The sequence below is a fragment of the Phaseolus vulgaris genome, chromosome 7 (genome assembly GCF_000499845.2).
Source record: "Phaseolus vulgaris cultivar G19833 chromosome 7, P. vulgaris v2.0, whole genome shotgun sequence".
NCBI classification, from domain to species: Eukaryota; Viridiplantae; Streptophyta; class Magnoliopsida; order Fabales; family Fabaceae; genus Phaseolus; species Phaseolus vulgaris.
The window spans coordinates 2,216,869-2,234,901 of NC_023753.2; the positions used below are offsets into that span (position 1 = coordinate 2,216,869).

The 18,033-nt window shown below is 31.1% G+C and overlaps 2 protein-coding genes across 2 annotated transcripts; both read left to right on the forward strand.

The window, feature by feature from the left end:
• Nucleotides 1-276: 276 nt before the first annotated feature.
• Nucleotides 277-2,342, forward strand: LOC137827870 (adenylate isopentenyltransferase). Its single transcript, XM_068634225.1, has one exon. The coding sequence runs from the start codon at nt 658-660 to the stop codon at nt 1,627-1,629; it is 972 nt and encodes a 323-aa protein (XP_068490326.1). The 5' UTR covers nt 277-657; the 3' UTR covers nt 1,630-2,342.
• A 12,466-nt stretch (nt 2,343-14,808) lies between these two features.
• Nucleotides 14,809-15,744, forward strand: LOC137829754 (VQ motif-containing protein 8, chloroplastic). The gene has a single exon (XM_068636655.1). The coding sequence runs from the start codon at nt 14,906-14,908 to the stop codon at nt 15,494-15,496; it is 591 nt and encodes a 196-aa protein (XP_068492756.1). The 5' UTR covers nt 14,809-14,905; the 3' UTR covers nt 15,497-15,744.
• The last annotated feature ends 2,289 nt before the right edge of the window (nt 15,745-18,033 follow it).

Consider the following 18,033-nt stretch of genomic DNA (forward strand, 5'->3'; position numbering starts at 1 on the left):
TTCCTTTTAGTATTTTGCTAGGGTTTATATTGCTGGACTCCCTAAATATTTTTGAAAGAACAAACCTTAAAAAATATTAAAATTTAAATATAATTATATAGTATATATATTGGTCTAAAGAAAAAGAAAAGTTAATTGTTATTGTGTGGAAAAATTAGATTTATGAAGAAATTGGCGTTTGGTTTTTTCAATAATGAGATTAATCCGAGTTAGAAATTATGATAGGAAAAGAAAATGTTATAAAATGTTATAAAAGTCCTCAGCCAAAAAAATGTTTGACGTCTTTTCGTTCTTCTTGTTTAATTTTTTAAATAGAAGGTGCCCCAATTCTCCCTCCTCGCAGTCTCTCCACTGTATCTCCATTTCACTGAACACAAAAGAGTGAGAGTCAGAGCAGAGAGAGAGAGAGAGGTTCCCAAAGGCCATTCTGTGTAATGCAAATGCAACAATAAAACCATTTTCCCTTACCTTCCCGACAAAACACAGTAATCGTATTAGTATAGAAGCATTAAGTGCGCATAAACCCATTTTTCCAATTTCGCATTTGGCTATGCGATTTCTGAATATCCCACACCCACGCTCTTTCTGTTTCTTTCGCTTTTTTTTTTTCCCTATTTTAATTAATATTTCAATATTTCACTTCATCTTCTGTCTCTTATGAGGCTTTCCATACTGCAACCCCAGCCGCAGCGCTGCCACTACCCTATAAGGCGGTGGCCCCGCATGGACTCCTCCTTCCACCGCCGCAAGGACAAGGTCGTCGTCATCATGGGCGCCACCGGCTCCGGCAAGTCCCGTCTCTCCATCGACCTCGCCACCCTCTTCCCCGTCTCCGAAATCATCAACTCCGACAAAATGCAAGTCTACCGCGGACTCGACATAACCACCAACAAGATCCCCCACGCCCAGCGCCGCGCCGTCCCCCACCACCTCCTCGGCGACGTCGACCCCTCCCTCCCGGAGTTCTCCCCCGCCGACTTCCGCCGCCGCGCCGGCCACCTCATCGAGGACATCAACCGCCGGGACAGCCTCCCCATCGTCGTCGGCGGCTCCAACTCCTTCGTCCACGCGCTTCTCGTCCAGGATTTCCAGCCTGACTCCAACGTCTTCCGCCAGGGCGAGGAGCTTATATCCTCGGAGTTGAGGTACAGGTGTTGCTTCCTCTGGGTGGACATAGCTTTCCCTGTGCTATCACAATACCTGTGCGACCGAGTCGACGACATGCTCGAATCGGGGATGGTGGACGAGTTGGCTCAGTTCTTCGACCCCGAGGCTTCTCGTGAAAGCGAGTCCGGTATCAGAAAAGCCATTGGGGTTCCGGAGTTCGACCGCTATTTTAATAAGTACCCACCCTGGGCCGGCCCCGCGGGCCCGGGCCAGGATCCTCTGCGGGAGCGCGCGTACGAGGAAGCGGTGCGGGCGATCAAGGAGAACACGTGTGAGTTGGCGGAGCGTCAGATGGAGAAAATCGAACGGTTGAAGCGCGCCGGGTGGGACCTACGGAGGATCGACGCTACGGAAGCGTTTCGTATGGTGCTGACGTCAGGGTCCAACCATGGGTCCGATGTATGGGAGAGACAGGTGTTGGAACCAAGCGTGAAGATTGTGAAACGCTTCTTGATGGAGTAGGTCTTCCAGCTAAATCCAGCTACTACTCCTACTCTTTTTTTTTTTTTTTTTTTCTTATTTCATTTTTTTTTCTATCTGTTTATTTAACCCTAAAAAAAAGGTGGAGGAAAGATTGGGGGAACGGAAAATGTACAAAACAGAATAGAAAGGAATGGAAGTTGAAGTTGCGAATTGAATTGTGGCGTGGGAGGTTGGTTGGTTGTTGAGGTTTGGTTTGGCACGTGCGAGCGATTCCAGAATGAGAATTTTTGTGGAGGGTGTAAAAAGAAAAAGAGTATAGAAGGTTATTGTTATGATTTAAAAGTGGAAGCGGAAATTGTGAATGGCGTTTGAGGAAGAAGAGTGATGAGGAAAATCACGTAAGGAAGTAGAATTTTCATGTTTATATTTATAAGGATAGATGATGGGATGGGAAGAATAGAAAGAGTGTGGAGGGATTTAGTCTGGAAAATGGAAGGACACCAAATTGTTTCCATCTTCAATTAACTAAAAGACAACCATTCACTTTTTGTATTCTTTTTGTGTTTTGGTTATGAAGAGGATTGTGAATCAAATCCTTCTGCTTGCTTCGCATCAACATTTGTCATTTTGTTCAATCATCTTAATTCTTCTATTCATTCTGTCTCCAGTCAGAAGGCATTTATGTCACCCAAAAATGCCTTCCATATCTACATTCCCTCACTCACCAAATCTATACATCAACACATTCTCAATTCTCAATTCTCAATTCTCTTTCCTTCCAATTTATAACCTCAACACTACACAATACCACTGCACCATTCGCAATGCTTACACTTACTTATATTTTATGTGCTCACCCATTCACTGATATTATTCTAATTAATATCGTCATCCTAATTATGTTAAAAATAGTTCAAAATTTACGATTTTAGTTGCTTTTATTTGTAAATTTTCAATATATGTAAAAGTTCCGTCTTGAACTCTTTTGTTTTGACTTCCATACCTTTTTCTAATAGCGGAGGAATAATCTTCCGTATTTATTATAAGCATTCAGAATCTAAGTAAACTAATCTTGTATACTCTTTCAAACAAAGATCTAGACTATTTTTCTAATATTTCTTCTTAACACGAAATCTATTTTTTTTTTTAAATAAGACCAGTCAAGATTGGTTTAAAGTTCAATGATTCGCCTAAAGTCCAATCAATGTTAATAAAAATTATTTTAATGATGAAATAATATATACGAAAATGTAATGTACTAGTTTTATAATGCTAAAAAGTAAAATAAAACATAAATTATTAAAAATAAAATATGTTATCATGCGTAAATTAAAATTTTAATCATATTTACTAACAATAATAAGTTTAGTGTAGAATAAAAAGAAAATAATAAATATTTTAGACTATTTTTAAATTTTAAATAAATTAATGTTTTATTAAATATCTTTAATTAAAACTAGTTTTCCTCGATTATACCGGTTTTCTATTATCGAATTTTAGTTATTTTTTTGAACTGATTATTACTTAACGGATTTAGTCACTTGATAGACTTGTCTGATCTCGAGAGAAATTATGAAGTTAACTAAAAATAATATGTTAAAATATTTGAGATATTTATGCCCCTTAATATCGACATTGACTGTATATAATAAAATATTTGAAATCTCACATTAGATAATATGAATTCATAATTTACACTTAGATATTAATTTCATCTTATGATTTTGTAGAATAATTTATATTTAAACTTAATTCATGATAACATAAACTACACTAAAGATGTTTCAATCATAGTTTTTTTATATACGATAAAAATAAGCAACAAATTTAATTCATCTTGTTTGTTACACCGAAGAAACATGGGGTGTGTTATAGAACTGTGATCCGTGGAGTTGTGGGCATTAGGAATATAGAAAGAGAATCGCGTCACCTGAAACATGGTTCACTACTTGCACTACAATGGTAAAATATATCCATTTTATAAACAACAAAGAAAAGAATATCTCTAAAATCTCGAAACATTATCGTTTAAAACCAAATAAAATTATATTTTTTTAATAGAAAATGTTTACTATACTATGTATAAAGTTACAGGAGTGTAAGTTAGAATCATAAATTCATTCTCTTATAATTTTAGATTGAAAATATTATCATTTATATGAATTTTGCCTTAAGTCTGTTATGTTAACATGCTACTTATCAACATTTACAATACTCAAATTTAATATAAGGCCATAAAACTAGAAACAGACGTAAAGTTAAAATAACTTACAAAGAAACTTGATATGCGAAGACATGTAACTTGCTATTCGTATAAATGGCATCTTGATACTCATGAAGCATACATATTCCATCATTATATTTATATAAGCATTGTATGGATATCTATTTCTCTTCTTTGACCATCATATTTAGAGTACGTTTGGGAAGCATTTTTCCTTCCGATTGAGTGCAACAATACAAGACTCTCTTTTTGTTCTCTTGGAAAATGTAAAAATCCAAATAAAGTCTTAATCATTAGAGTAAGTGTGAAAGAGAATTATTGAAGAGGAGAAGTTTGAATGGCAGTGTTTGGTAGCAATGGCAATGAATTAGGTGATATTAGTTGGAGGGGGGATGAGGAAAAGTGGAATGCTAATTACAGTTTGATGAAAGATAAAAGTTGAAGCATTAAATGGCGATATGTAAGGAAATGCATTAATCTTATGTGATGTACTGGATGATGAGAAAGAAATTTAATTCAAAGTAAAGTATGAGTCATTCATTACCTGATGTTCTACCATTCAAAGTACGTGATGAGTTTAACATTGGTTGCATAAAAAATGAGTTCTGAATATATCGTTATTTGAAATTTTCTGTGATACTGTCATTGAAATTGTTTTCCTTCATAGGTAGGAAGAAACAGGCTAGGCATAGGTAGTGTTATTGAGTGCAATGGAGTTGTCACATGGTTAATTTTAGGTGGTAAGGGCCAAATTCTTAGGCTGAGCAGTTGAGAATTTTCTGAAAACAGGTGTAGGGAATTAAATTGTGCAGAATGTACAAGTTGAAGAATGAGACAATTGGTGGTATGATCTTCTCCTTGACCACGCCCCACCCCCAAGAACTTCAAACTTCATGTACTTTCCCAGTGTGGGGGGCCAATTTCTATGCTCTTTGGGTCCTCCTCCTAAATCAATATTTGTCTGTCTCAATGTCTAAGGCCCCCCCTGCATGTTAAGGAGAAAATGTTCCTTTCTCTTAGGTTTTCACTTCCATTTTTGAGGAATACTATACCAAGATAGGATGGACCCCCCGACCATTCACTACTTTTGCTCATCCATCTCTTTCTTATTTTACCAATCATAAATTTCTCTCACCAAACAGTCAAATGCATTTAAGGAAACCAACACAACAAAGTTTGATAAGCCTAAACAACGTAAATCATTTAAGAAAGTTATTCTAAACATATATAGTGTGACCAAATTCATATGCCATGTCAAAAAGCACAAGGATGGTCACTTCTGTGTAAGTACCATTGTTTAATTTTCTTCAATCATGATTGTTTTGTGTTAGCAGACAACAACACTTTGGAATTCGGTAAAATTATGACTCAGCAAATTTTTCAATGCTCATACGCTGTTCAAATAATATAACATTATTTTAAGATAAAACAAGTACAACTCAGAAACCCCAAAGTTTCAAGTGCCAACTTAGAAACCATGAATTTTAAAGAGCAACAAGCAGATTCATATTCCAGAGTCGTCACTAGTTGCTATTACTAAACACAAAGTTGCCTAGAGCATGCATGTTTCTCTTGTTCTTCGGTCCAACTAGCTAGTGTGGCTGTAGTTCATGATTACATGTTGTTTTTAGTGTTAAGAATAGCTCCTAGGCTGCATAATTGTTTAACAAGTCCTAGAAGAGCACAAATTGAGCTGACATGGATCACAGGTGGAACCACACACATAAAGTAGCGTAGTTAGCTGTATAAGAGGGATAGTTAACATAAGTGGGATGATGACAAAGCAAAAGCTTTTATGTTGTGCACCAAAATAGGTTTAATATATTGCTGCCAGATTAATGGTTTATCAGGTTATACTACAGCTTGTAATCTCAGATCGAACAAAATAATAGAAATCTCCAAATTGACTGTGCATGTGCAACGCGCACGAAGAAGCATGGAAACACAACACACTAGTTCCCTTCGGAACCAAGGTTAAGGAAAATAATGGCATGTAGCTGACACTCTTAATCAATGAAACAAAAAGGACAGATAGGAAAATTATTAAATGTGCAAAACAATTTTGGCATTATATAAACTATAACCACATTTTCTTCCAGTGAGAACTGCGTAGATTACAAGTGTGTCTTTGTCCTTTTTTTTATTTATTTTTTATTATTATTATCGACCATAACAATTGAGAATTTGATCTAGTTCCCTCCAAAATCTTAAATAAATCATTTCAACTATAATCAAAATTGTATTTGACGTCTCGGTGAACTTGAACTAGCATTTGACCTTGGTTAATGGCATTTCAGGGAATTGAAGAATAAGTAAAGTAATAGTCATATTCTGTAAGCTATACTTTCTTCTAGTTTTGTGGAACAATAAAACAGACACATATATATACGTACTAAAAATGCTTCGGATCAGTGTGAGTGGTTAAGATTTTCCTGTGACATGTGAGAATGTTTTATAAATTTGTAAAATGATTAACGACCGGCCACTACTTTGTCCAATAGATTATTTTAAGGAGAAAAAAATATTACTTTTGTTCCTATCTCCTGAAGCAAACATGTTCAGAATAAGCCTTTCCGTTATTCATCAGTTTAATTTTATTATGCAACTAATTATAAACTAGTATTTGGTTGCAAATTGGTAGAAATCTACAAGAAATGTAGCGCAAGTTGAAGTATTTTACAGATCACTCCATTACCATGCAGCAGGAATGTTGCAGTCGCTGAATGGCTGGCGATATACTGGGATGAGCTACCACTTAGCTGGTCTCTATATTCATGCATTTTAATTTTAGTGAACACTTGTTGAAGATAACACTTCCAATTTTTTTTCAACCCTTGTGTAAATAACCAAATGCATGGATCATAATGTATAATTTGTTCCACAAAATAAATCAATTAAGTATACTTCACATAGATAGAACAAATAACACCTTCCCCTCAAGTCATGTCATATCATATGTTCAAAAGAATTTGCTTCTATGCCATATCTATCGAATATGATAATCTGTTCATAATCTAGTAAAGAAAGGAGTGTTCGTAGACTTGCATTAGTTACAGATTCGACTTGATCCAAATACATATATTTCATGCAGTTCAAAATCAGAATTAGACAGACAAAATCAAAATCATAACTTTTGGGGTTAAACAACGGATTTTTGTTTTTTAAACTCTTTAACTCACTAACTTGATCCATTAAGATGATGTTTTCTTTCAAATTATAGGGTTTCTTTGGAAAATGTAAAACAATTACATAGGTTTTGAATTAGTTAACCCAACTCAATGTAGTTACATAAAGGGTGATTATTTTGATAAGATTGAGTAACCCGAATGAAGGTATGAGAAAGGTAAAATGTTGTGATAGAAAAATTTACACTGAGAAGGAAATAAGTGAAAAGAGAATTAGGTAATGGCATTTAAATTGAAGAGGGGTGTTGAGTAAAGTTGGAATGATTGATTACAAGGAGAAAAGTGAAGTATTTGATGGGCAGTAGTCGTCCAAGTAGAAGAAATAATGTGGGTGTCAGTTATGGTTGGAAGTGGACATGCTGGTTTTAATGAAGCTGTCTTTCTAAGAATGTTAGTTCAAGAATTAAGTAAGGATAAAGAAACAATAAATCAATGACAAAAAGGGGAATGATAAAAAGTGGATGGAGATCCAAGAGGAAGGAAAAGAAGGGGTGAAAAGAGTGAAAGACAAAAAATTGAAGAACAGAGAGATAGTGGGTGGAAGTGTCTTTGGGGCATATGAAGAAACAAATTTTGGAAGATGAATAAAATATGGATTGAGTGGGGGGAACACATGATGGCTCTATAGCAGAACCAACACAACACAACACAACACCTTTGTGCTGGTATGAGGACTCGAGAGACAGTGCGCGTGCGGTTTTTTTTTGCGCATGATCCTATAAGTCTGCCTAAACCTTCTATTATTTTATTACAAAACTCATACAGCATGGGTCTGGAACATCACTACACCACATTACTGCTGGGTCAAGCTTCATGGAATGCCGTGTCTCGACATTTTGCGAATGATCCAATAATGGTCCGATAGATGATTTGATAAATCTAACAAATTTTCACTAAGATAAACAAGAAAATGGTTCTGATATCATATTAAGAAATATGTTTTAAGTCTAACTCAACTTCATAAAATCAGCTCAATAAAGTGAAGTTTAGATCCACTTATATACAATAAATAGTAACTCTAACACTCTTCGATCTCACTCACCGACTACAATTTATATATATAAATATCTTAAACCCCACCAACCCCTTCTTTCTCTTTCTTCCTTAAAAATAAAACCTGTTTTACCATTTCAACTTTAACCTTTCGGGGTTACTCGGGTAACTAACTCCATTACCTTTCATTAACTTCCTTTTATTAATCAAAGTGCACAAGTTATTCCACTATCTTTCACACTGGTCGGCTACTACTTCTGTAACTTAAAATTAATCTCAACTTCTTGTACGGATATTATCCACTACATTCATTCTCTCGATCACAAATATTTGAAACTAACGACAATCACAATATAACACAATCATAATTAAACGTATTTTAGAAAGCATTTGAGATATATTTATTGAGATACTGTCATGTAAATGGACTTTAAGAGTCATTGATGAAACGTATTCAACCATTTTTGTGATATTTGATTCAGATGTCAATACACTATTTCAAAAATCACTTATAAATGTTTGAAATACATTACAAAGTTGCTAGATTTGAATTTTATTTATGTTTAATATATAATCTATATATACTTATATTATAATAATATCTTTATAAAGCTATGTCTATTATCTACTAGGAAGTGTACCCTTTTTTTAGGAAATTGCAAAGTTGATGGACAAGTCTTTTCTCTTTAGAGTTGAGTTGTCAAGAGAATTTGTATATAAGTAGTAATTTCATAACCTTAGCTTTATTAGGACACATCCAAATTTCATAGTTATAGCATAAGTTAATGGTATTGGATTGTTGAATGTTTTGTTTAGATTATTCATTCTGAAAATGGTCAAATATACTAGACAAAGCATGAATTAAAGTTTCATGATTTATCAATTGTGGTTGCATATGTATATAGTGTTTATGAAGTATGACACTTTAAGATAAACATGAAATCAATATATGTATTCATCCATTATGTCGGTTTATTTTGGGGTGAAATTAATTGACTAATTAAGTTTTCTAGTGAATGTGAAAACTCTTAGTAAATAGAGATAAAAACGACCTTATTTGAAGATGATGAAGAGACATATAAAAGGTAGTAACTTTGCTTAATGGATGTTTTATTTTATTTTGTTTTCAAGATTTGAATAACATAGTAAATGCATTTTCCTTTTGTATTGCAATATTTAGTTATATCACTACAAGAAAATCATGAAATAAAAACCAATTTTTAGAAACCAAAATAATTAGTTGCAATAGTAACTAAATTAGATAACATTTTAGAAACTAAAAGAAAAATTGGTTTCTAAAATTAGATACCAATTTAAAAACTATTTAACAATAATAAAAACCAATTTTTCTTTTAGTTTCTGAAATGTTCTCTAATTTAGTTACTATTGCAATTAATTATTTTGGTCTCTAAAAATTGATTTTTATTTCATGATTTTCTTGTAGTGTATGTAGTTATGATATTTATGTTTTCCTCATTAATTGGTCTACAATAAACAACTTTTGCAAGCAAGCAAAGTATTTTGAAATTAAATATTCCGATCAAAATTACACTAGGCTACCTAACTTTGTTTTTCTTTGGTTTCGAATATTACAGTATTATTTAGAATTATTATGTTAAATTGATTATTTTCTTAATTTATGTTTTAAATATAAGGTATTTATTATTTACTTATTACTTATTTTGGTGCTAGTCTTATATTTTGGTTTTTAAATATTCAATATATCAATATCAATTTTTAAATATTTAATATTTGTGTTTTTTAACACTTTAACTCTGTAGGTATTTCATAAATAAATGAACAAATAGTAATTTTAAAAACAATATCATATTCTACTACTTCTTACCGGAAGAAGAGAATTGTGAAGGTAGTAATTTAGAATATAAATATTAAGTAGTTAAAATCTTGTTAGTTAATTTAAATATTAATTTATAAATTAATTTATAAATTTTTATTAATATAAAATTATTTTAGATATTAATATTTTTTGTTTTTAAAATAATATTTAATTTAATTAATATAATAATTAATTATTTTTTATTTTAAAATTCAATTACTATTTATTTATTGATTTTAGTGACTCTAGATGCGCCATTGATAGATAGTTGTATTTTTTCTCAGTTTAAATGACTTAGTTTAAATAATCTACGGTTTTTTAAATTTTATGAATCAACTTGTAATTTTGAGAAGACCGAATTACGACTCAAAGGGACCCAGTTAAATTATTTTATTCGAACTACTTATTATTACTATTTGTATAAGATTTATTTTCATATAATTTACTATTTATATCTATATTATTTATTGGAGGCCCAATGTCAAATATCACAGGTCGAAATGCAATTGTATTTTTTTTCACTCAATGTTATATTCATTGAAGGATGGAAGTATAATAATATTCAAAAGGCTCACTTTAAATAAATCAGTTTAGCTATTACTTTTCTTAATTATAATATAAGTAAGTTTTGTTACGAAAATTATCACTACTCCATTGAATAATACGGTAAGATAACTTTTTAATATATATTTTTTATTTTAGATACTTATTATAAATGGATTATGTCTTTCTAAAATTGGCATACATTTTTTTTTTCAGTTTTTTAAATTGCACTGTACTGGGGGGAAAGAAATGGTGTCTCATAAGTCTCAGTTAGAGGCACACCAAATAGTATAAATAAATATGATTTGCAAATAACTGAAATCGAATTAGGAATAATTAATCAATTCAGTTTGATCCAATTAATTTGTCTGTCATTGGTAATTAGTTTTAGTTTTCGTCTTCATGTTGTCAACCACATTGCCAAATATCTAAGCATTTTTCATTTTTATCTAATTATTGGTTTGTTGAAAAGCCAAAACGTTTATTATAATAAGGGCATCCCTATTTAAATACTACATGGATTTACATTCAAGAAACAAAACTAAAATAGTTTACCCACTTTAATTTTTTGATTTATTAAAAAATTATTTGTAAATGTCTAAAATTGCCCTATTCTATTTAGGAGGTAACTATTTATTAGATTAACAACACAAAATATTTAATTCTCTTCATTCTTATGCCACTGAAAGACAAATCAATATAAAGTTAAATTTATAAACTACAAGAATGAAAAAATTGAACTTATCCCTACTTTTATTGGATTAAAGTTAATCCTCATGAAACTTACGTTACAAATTTAAGTTACGAGAAATTAAAATATTTTTTATTTTAAAATATAATTTGGATTCATTATTTATTATTTTGGATAGTTAAAAGTATTTACTAAAGTGTAGATTAAATTATCTTTGATTTGTATTTTTAAAAGCATTAGTTTTTTAACCTTGAAGTTTACTTAACAAGGACCTTGAACAAAAAAAAAAATGCTGTGGCGAGCCAACCCAAAGAATTTCAAACATGGGTTAGAACCACAGCCCAATAAGTATCGTGATAGAATTATGTATTATTTTTCGTTAAAACTTATTCATGATTGTGAACCGAATCAACTCCAAAACATTTCATTTCTTTAGCCAAAAATTAGTTTCAACCCTTCAATCATTCAAATTTCATAGAATAAAATATAATTAGAATAATATATAATTAAAAAATACGAAAAAATTATGTTTATAATTTTTTTTCTTTAGTATAATACATGAGAAGAACTTGAGTATTAGGGTTGATCTCGGTATTGATTAAAAATTACTAATTGAAATGCATTTGTCAATTGATTGTGTTTTATTGAATTTGCCTACATAAAAGATAACAAGACAAATTACATTCTTTATTCTATAAATCTTTGAGATATGTTACGATATCGATTTTGTATTAATTAGAAAGATTTTCATTTAATTTAATAAATTATGAACTTCTCTTTTAATTTACTACTTGTATTTTTTTTTTTGTGTGTGAAAAAATATTGTAGTTAGTATATAATTGAGACTATAAATATTTTTTAGAGAAAATAATTTTTGACAGTAATTAATCAATTCAAATTTTAAAAGACTGAAAAATAATAATGTTCTTACAATTTATAATTATTGTAGATTTATACTAATTACATAAAAAAATTCTTCGTACAAATGTTAAATGTAAATCAATCTTATATATTAGAAGAACCATTTATTATTCTGATATATGATATGACATTGTTAGTGTAAATTTACTATTAATGTGGCCTTTTTATAATGTAGATATTGCAAATGTTTAGTTTTTAAAAAAGATTATGCATATAATTTTCAATATTATGTAATGCATGATTCAATTATTAATCTAATTCATAGTTTTTGAAAATGATTAAATAAAATAATTATTTCAGACTTTTTCTTAAAAAAAAAAACAACCCTTACACATGCATTGTTGAATACGACGGAATTGATTTTTAAAATATTTATTTAACATTATATTAGTCTCAACTAATATATAGAACAAATTAGTTAAGAAGGGTGGAACAACAACTTGCAACAAAAATAACACCAATTTGAAGCCAAGAGTCAATGCTACCAAACACATTATTTTATCATCCTCAATTTCAAATCACCACCTTCTTCCCCATTTAATCTCTTTCTCCCCCCACAACTAATTTTAGATCAAATTTCTCAAGAAAAAAAAATCTTAATTAAAAGCTTTGAATGGTTATTTTTTAAAATGTAAAAAAATATTTTCCTTAAACAGTAATTTAAAAATGATACCATAGTATTTTTTCTTTTTGCAAAACTTATAGAAAGAGAGCTTTAGTTAAAAATATTATTAATACAAACAAAGAACGGCTTTTGTCATTTATTGACGCTGACAATACTTTTTAATTTGTTTTATAATAATGTCCAAATGGATGAAATATGATAAGAATATAGAAAGTCAATTAGTTTGACTTTGATGATACTGATCTCAATACATCTCATAATGAAAAATCTCGGTAATTTCGTTATCTTTTATTGAAGAATATTTTATTTTTAAATATAAGTAAATTTTAATTACTTTATTTAATTTAAAAATATTTTTTAAAACACACTAAATTTAATTAATTTCTGACTTTTACTTCATTTATTCAAAATCTCAAAACTTCAAGTGTATCATTGAGCCATTCTAAACTTAATTTATTATTGTTAGGAAAAATAAGGTTCCAACTATATCTCAAAGTTGCGATTTTGGAGGAAAAAGAGGATGTGGACAAAATTTTCCTTTTTAAATCAAGAGTGTTATACAAGTTTATAAATATAGTAAAATATTAAGTTTATGCTAATCCAATTATAAACTATCATGTATTGACAAGTTTATTCATTTTTATAATAATTATTATAAAATGAACTAACTCACAAAACTGTTTTATATCATTTTTAGTACATAACTATTACACTCTTTTAAACAAGTAAATTAAGGAATATTCACTGTCATTTCCTTGTTCCTTATAAACCTCAAATTGGAAAACACACGCTATCCATTGTCAACGAAGAACAGGGACACAAACCTTGGCTTCCAAACTATGGTGCATCATTCAAACCTTATTTTAATCATTTTAAAAATGGGATACGTTGTTTTTCTAAAATTCAAACTGAAGTTAGAGTATATCCATAGCTGAGAGCAGAGATGAAAGAAGGATAGAAAAGTAACAAAGAACTTAGAGTAAAGTAATAAGGAAAAGCAAATTAATTATATATATGAAGAGAAATTTAAATTTTATCTCAATCTTATAAGGCGAGGTTTGCACTTATATACCTACTTGCAGATGAGTTTATAAACACAATAAACCCTGATTTTTTTTATCAGAAAAAAACATATACAAGAAAATAAAATGGTACTTGGATATCCCAATCCATCTACACATAGCCAATTGTACATAAATAAAATTACAAGAATGTCCATCCAAAATCATCATCAACCTACAAACTACTTCCTCATATTTCACTCGTGTAACAATAAACATATATAACATAAATAAAGTCACCTAAAATTAGAAGATTAGATCCCTAACATGAAAAGACTCGGCGGAGAAAAATCTTACTATGATAGATTCTAGATGATTCTGAAAACATATATATTAAAAAATGGAATTTTTTTTTGATCGGCAATAAAAAATAAATAAATGTGAACCACTTCAGGAGTGGTTCAACCCTTATACAAACATAAAATACCTAAGATACTCCATCTCAACACTCACACCGCCAGACGCCTTGAATTACTAAACAATCATAACTCAACTCAAACAATCTGAACTAAAAAAAATTCAAGAAACCATCGTCATAAAAATATTTTATAACTAAAATGAAATTTACATTTATTTATAAGCTATTAAATATTTTTATCATGTCCATCAATATATTAAATTTAAAAAGTTAAATTTGATCGAACATGGATTTAGTGGCAGAAGAAAAATGAGATTGAATTGAAGAAGGTGAAAAGTTGTGGTTGTGCGTCACATTTGCCTGCGGGCGGCTACAGAGGCTGTACAACGTAGGAGCCTAACGTATTACAATGTACAAACAAAATCGGCAACCAACCCATTAGAATAGTAATAATCCTCCCTCCAACATTATTTTATTTTGGTTCAATTCAATAACTTTTCTGGGTTATACACGCATTCTTGGTCAGTTTAATTTTTTTTTATCATGCTACTAGTCATTTCAATAATCAAGTAAAACAAACTCTTAGCTAAACAATTACGATTCAAGCACACCAGCAGTCAAATCAAAAACACACAACTCATTATCTATTACATAAAAGATTATCTTTATACATTTCCTATTCACAAATATGAACTGTAGCTAAAGTGTCAACGGTCGTAGTTGTAGGCTATTCAGATTTCTCCATCTCAATCTCAAATTCTGTGTCTTTATATATCAACCCACCTTTCTATTCTTTCGCTATAAACCAATTTCGTACTTTTCCATTTTTCACCAAACATTTCCACACATTGGTTTCTTGAGTTGAAGCTGAACTAAGATGAGACCTGATGCAAAGTTGTGTGGCTTTCATGAGCACCCAAAGAAGGTGATCAATGGTTATCGTCCTTCTCCTTTGGTGATCAACAAAGACTCCCACATGATACGAAAGCCTTCAACATGTGTTGATGCACAAACCAAACTCCAGAGGCCACAGAGGATTACTCCCATCATCATTTACACTGAATCACCCAAGGTTATCCATACCAAGGCTAAAGATTTCATGGCTCTTGTTCAAAGACTCACGGGTAGGTCAAGCACCAGTGACAACGTCTCCACTGCTTCACTGCCTCAAGACACCTCTGAGAATCTTGGATCATCTTTGTCTGACGGTTCCAACAACAATAGTAATGAAACAAGTTCAGCTCTCAGGAGGGGTGGTGAGAATTTGTTCCAGAGTGGTGCAATTGTTCCATGTAGCCCTTCTCATCTGGATTTTGCTGATATGCCACTTTTCACTCCAAATCCTTCTGATCTCTTTTGCTCATCTCGATCATCAGTGTTTAAATATTCTGATTCCCCATATGGGGTTTTGGGAAGTTTGATATCCCCTTCCGCTTTGGAATTCATGAAAGAACTGTCTGAATACTGATACCAATTCCTTTGGGTGCACGTTTTGTTCATATTTGCTCGAGGGTTCAGCTTGGTCCGTTAAATAATAGTTCAGTTTCTATGCTGAAATAGGTTGGTCCCTTTAGCCTATTTTGTTTCTTCTGTAAATTTTGTTGTATTAGTGTCACGCAGCTGAACAACTATGACACTGGCTACCATCAAATTGTGAATCATAGGGAGATTTAATTCAATTTATTCTTTCTGAACATGAGAAGAATATGTTCATCAGTTTGGTTTTTTTTTGTAATTTCATTACCTGTTGTATTCTCTTTTCATGCTCCTCTTTCGTTGCATAAAAACTGCGAATCGATCTGTAATCTTGTTTCTTCTTTGCATTAGATACGCAAGCAAGCGTTTATTTCCTAATTCCCATTTCATCAGTTGTGTATATAATTATTGGATCTGTTTCAGACACACATTTGGTCAGTCAATACAAAGACAATTCTACAAGGTTCTCGGATCACTGTCTGGTTTGGTATTTTTGTCAACATACTACTTGAGTTGTTTTGTTTAAATTTTGCTAGATTTGTAACTTCAAAAGCAAAGTCAACTCCTTGGTTATCATATCATTTTCTTTCCTACGACTTCAATTTTTTTAATGATGTTTTACTAATATTTAACATTTGCATACAGTTGTAACTGATAATAGCTCCACCCACCTCCATAGTATCTGTTCTCCTTCTTCTCCTTACAGATCAGTTAATTAATAACAAAAGGAGTGGTTTGAAAACATGGTAATAATCTATAAATGATAATATAGCAAGACAGCTAGTAATTAATATGAAAATATCTGTTACTTAAATGGTTTATTCTGATAGCTAACAATGACTAGGCTTTGAAATTAGCATCAATGTGTAGTATGATTATGATAACACATTTAGGAAAAATTGATTGGACCATTTGCCATTTATATTTAATATTATTGTTGAAGGAGACAAAAGATAATTGCTATAGACATTTGATGCTAAATCTTAGAGGCTGGTCCAGATGGAACTTTTTAATTGAATAAATTTGCAGAGCTGAAGTCTACGTTTGACTAGAAGCATAACCTTAATTGGTGTTGAAATGAATGATAGAATTTCAAGCAAAATATATATTATAACAGCTTAGCAATGGCGGATACGAGAGAACACAAAATATTGACTTTGGCAGTACATGTACACACAGGAACATTTTTTTATGGAGAGGCATTGCCTTTAACACCAAATCAACACAAAAAAATGAAAGTCTGTTGCAAAAATTATGGGTAGTAATTGGAATAACCTGCCGATAATTTTCATTTCGATTGTTAAAGGTGTGATATCTTAAAATCTTCTTAGGTAATACTAAAATTATTATATTTTGATATATTTTAGTAAGGATAATGAATCTATTACAACTTCAATAATAATTTTAAAAGATCAATGTGATTACTTCAATAATAACTTAAAATTTATTCACTATTTTCATCATTCATTTTCTTGTTTTTAACCGTCAAAAAAGTAAATTATTCGTCAAAAATATTATATTAAAAAAACTAACGAATTCAAAGATTTTATAGAGCAGACTAGGCTTATAAAAGTGCACACAAATAAAAGATCTAATTGATAATTATGTTTTAATTGTGTAAAATTTGATATTAAACACGGTGTATTTTAACAAAGTTATTTAACGAACTTAAGCCTAATTCAACCCCATAAAACCGGCTCAATGGGGTGAGGTTTGCACCCATTTATATATTATGAAATGTCCTTAGTCGATGTGGGATCTCCAACAATGGTTCTTTAATTTTTGTAAACAAGGTGGAAGATTCCGTGGCACAGGTGAGACAAAGGTTAACACATTCTCATCATTATAACTTTGATAGAGCTTGAGAAGAGACAAATAAGAAAAAAACATTTGAAGAAACGTTTGACGGGGGCATGTTGTAGCATTTGATATAAAGAAATTATATTGACGAGGAAAGGATTGTTGAGTTCCACGGTCGCCTTCAATGACTTTAATATGAATACCAAAACAATCATCACTTCTTTGTAATTTCCCAACATAAGATGTGGATTTCATTTTCATCCAAATAATAAACTTACTTTAAAGATGATACAACTCTTTTATAAAGTAAAAGAGACATCCACATCAAAAAATCAAAAAATCTTTAACTGATCTTTAACTGATCATTAACTGTCTACCCTATCATAACTAGTTAAAAAATAACTTAAAATTCAAAGACCAACCCCACCACCCTATTAACAACTATTAATTGAGTATACATATACCAGAGGTTCTAGGCACCAATCATAGCATGAGAAACTCGTTGAAGGTACCTTTGGCGAGATCTAAGACCAAACTTTAACTTGTGACAAGGAGAAGACTTCAATATAGTCTACCACTCTTCCATTGAATAAACAATTATTCTTATACCTCCAAATCTCACTTATCAACGCAATCCAAACATTACCCAAAATAAAATTGACTGAAGTGGTCACTTCAAGAATTTTAAATTGCTCGAAATGTGACCTAGGAGAGAGAAGATTTACCAAA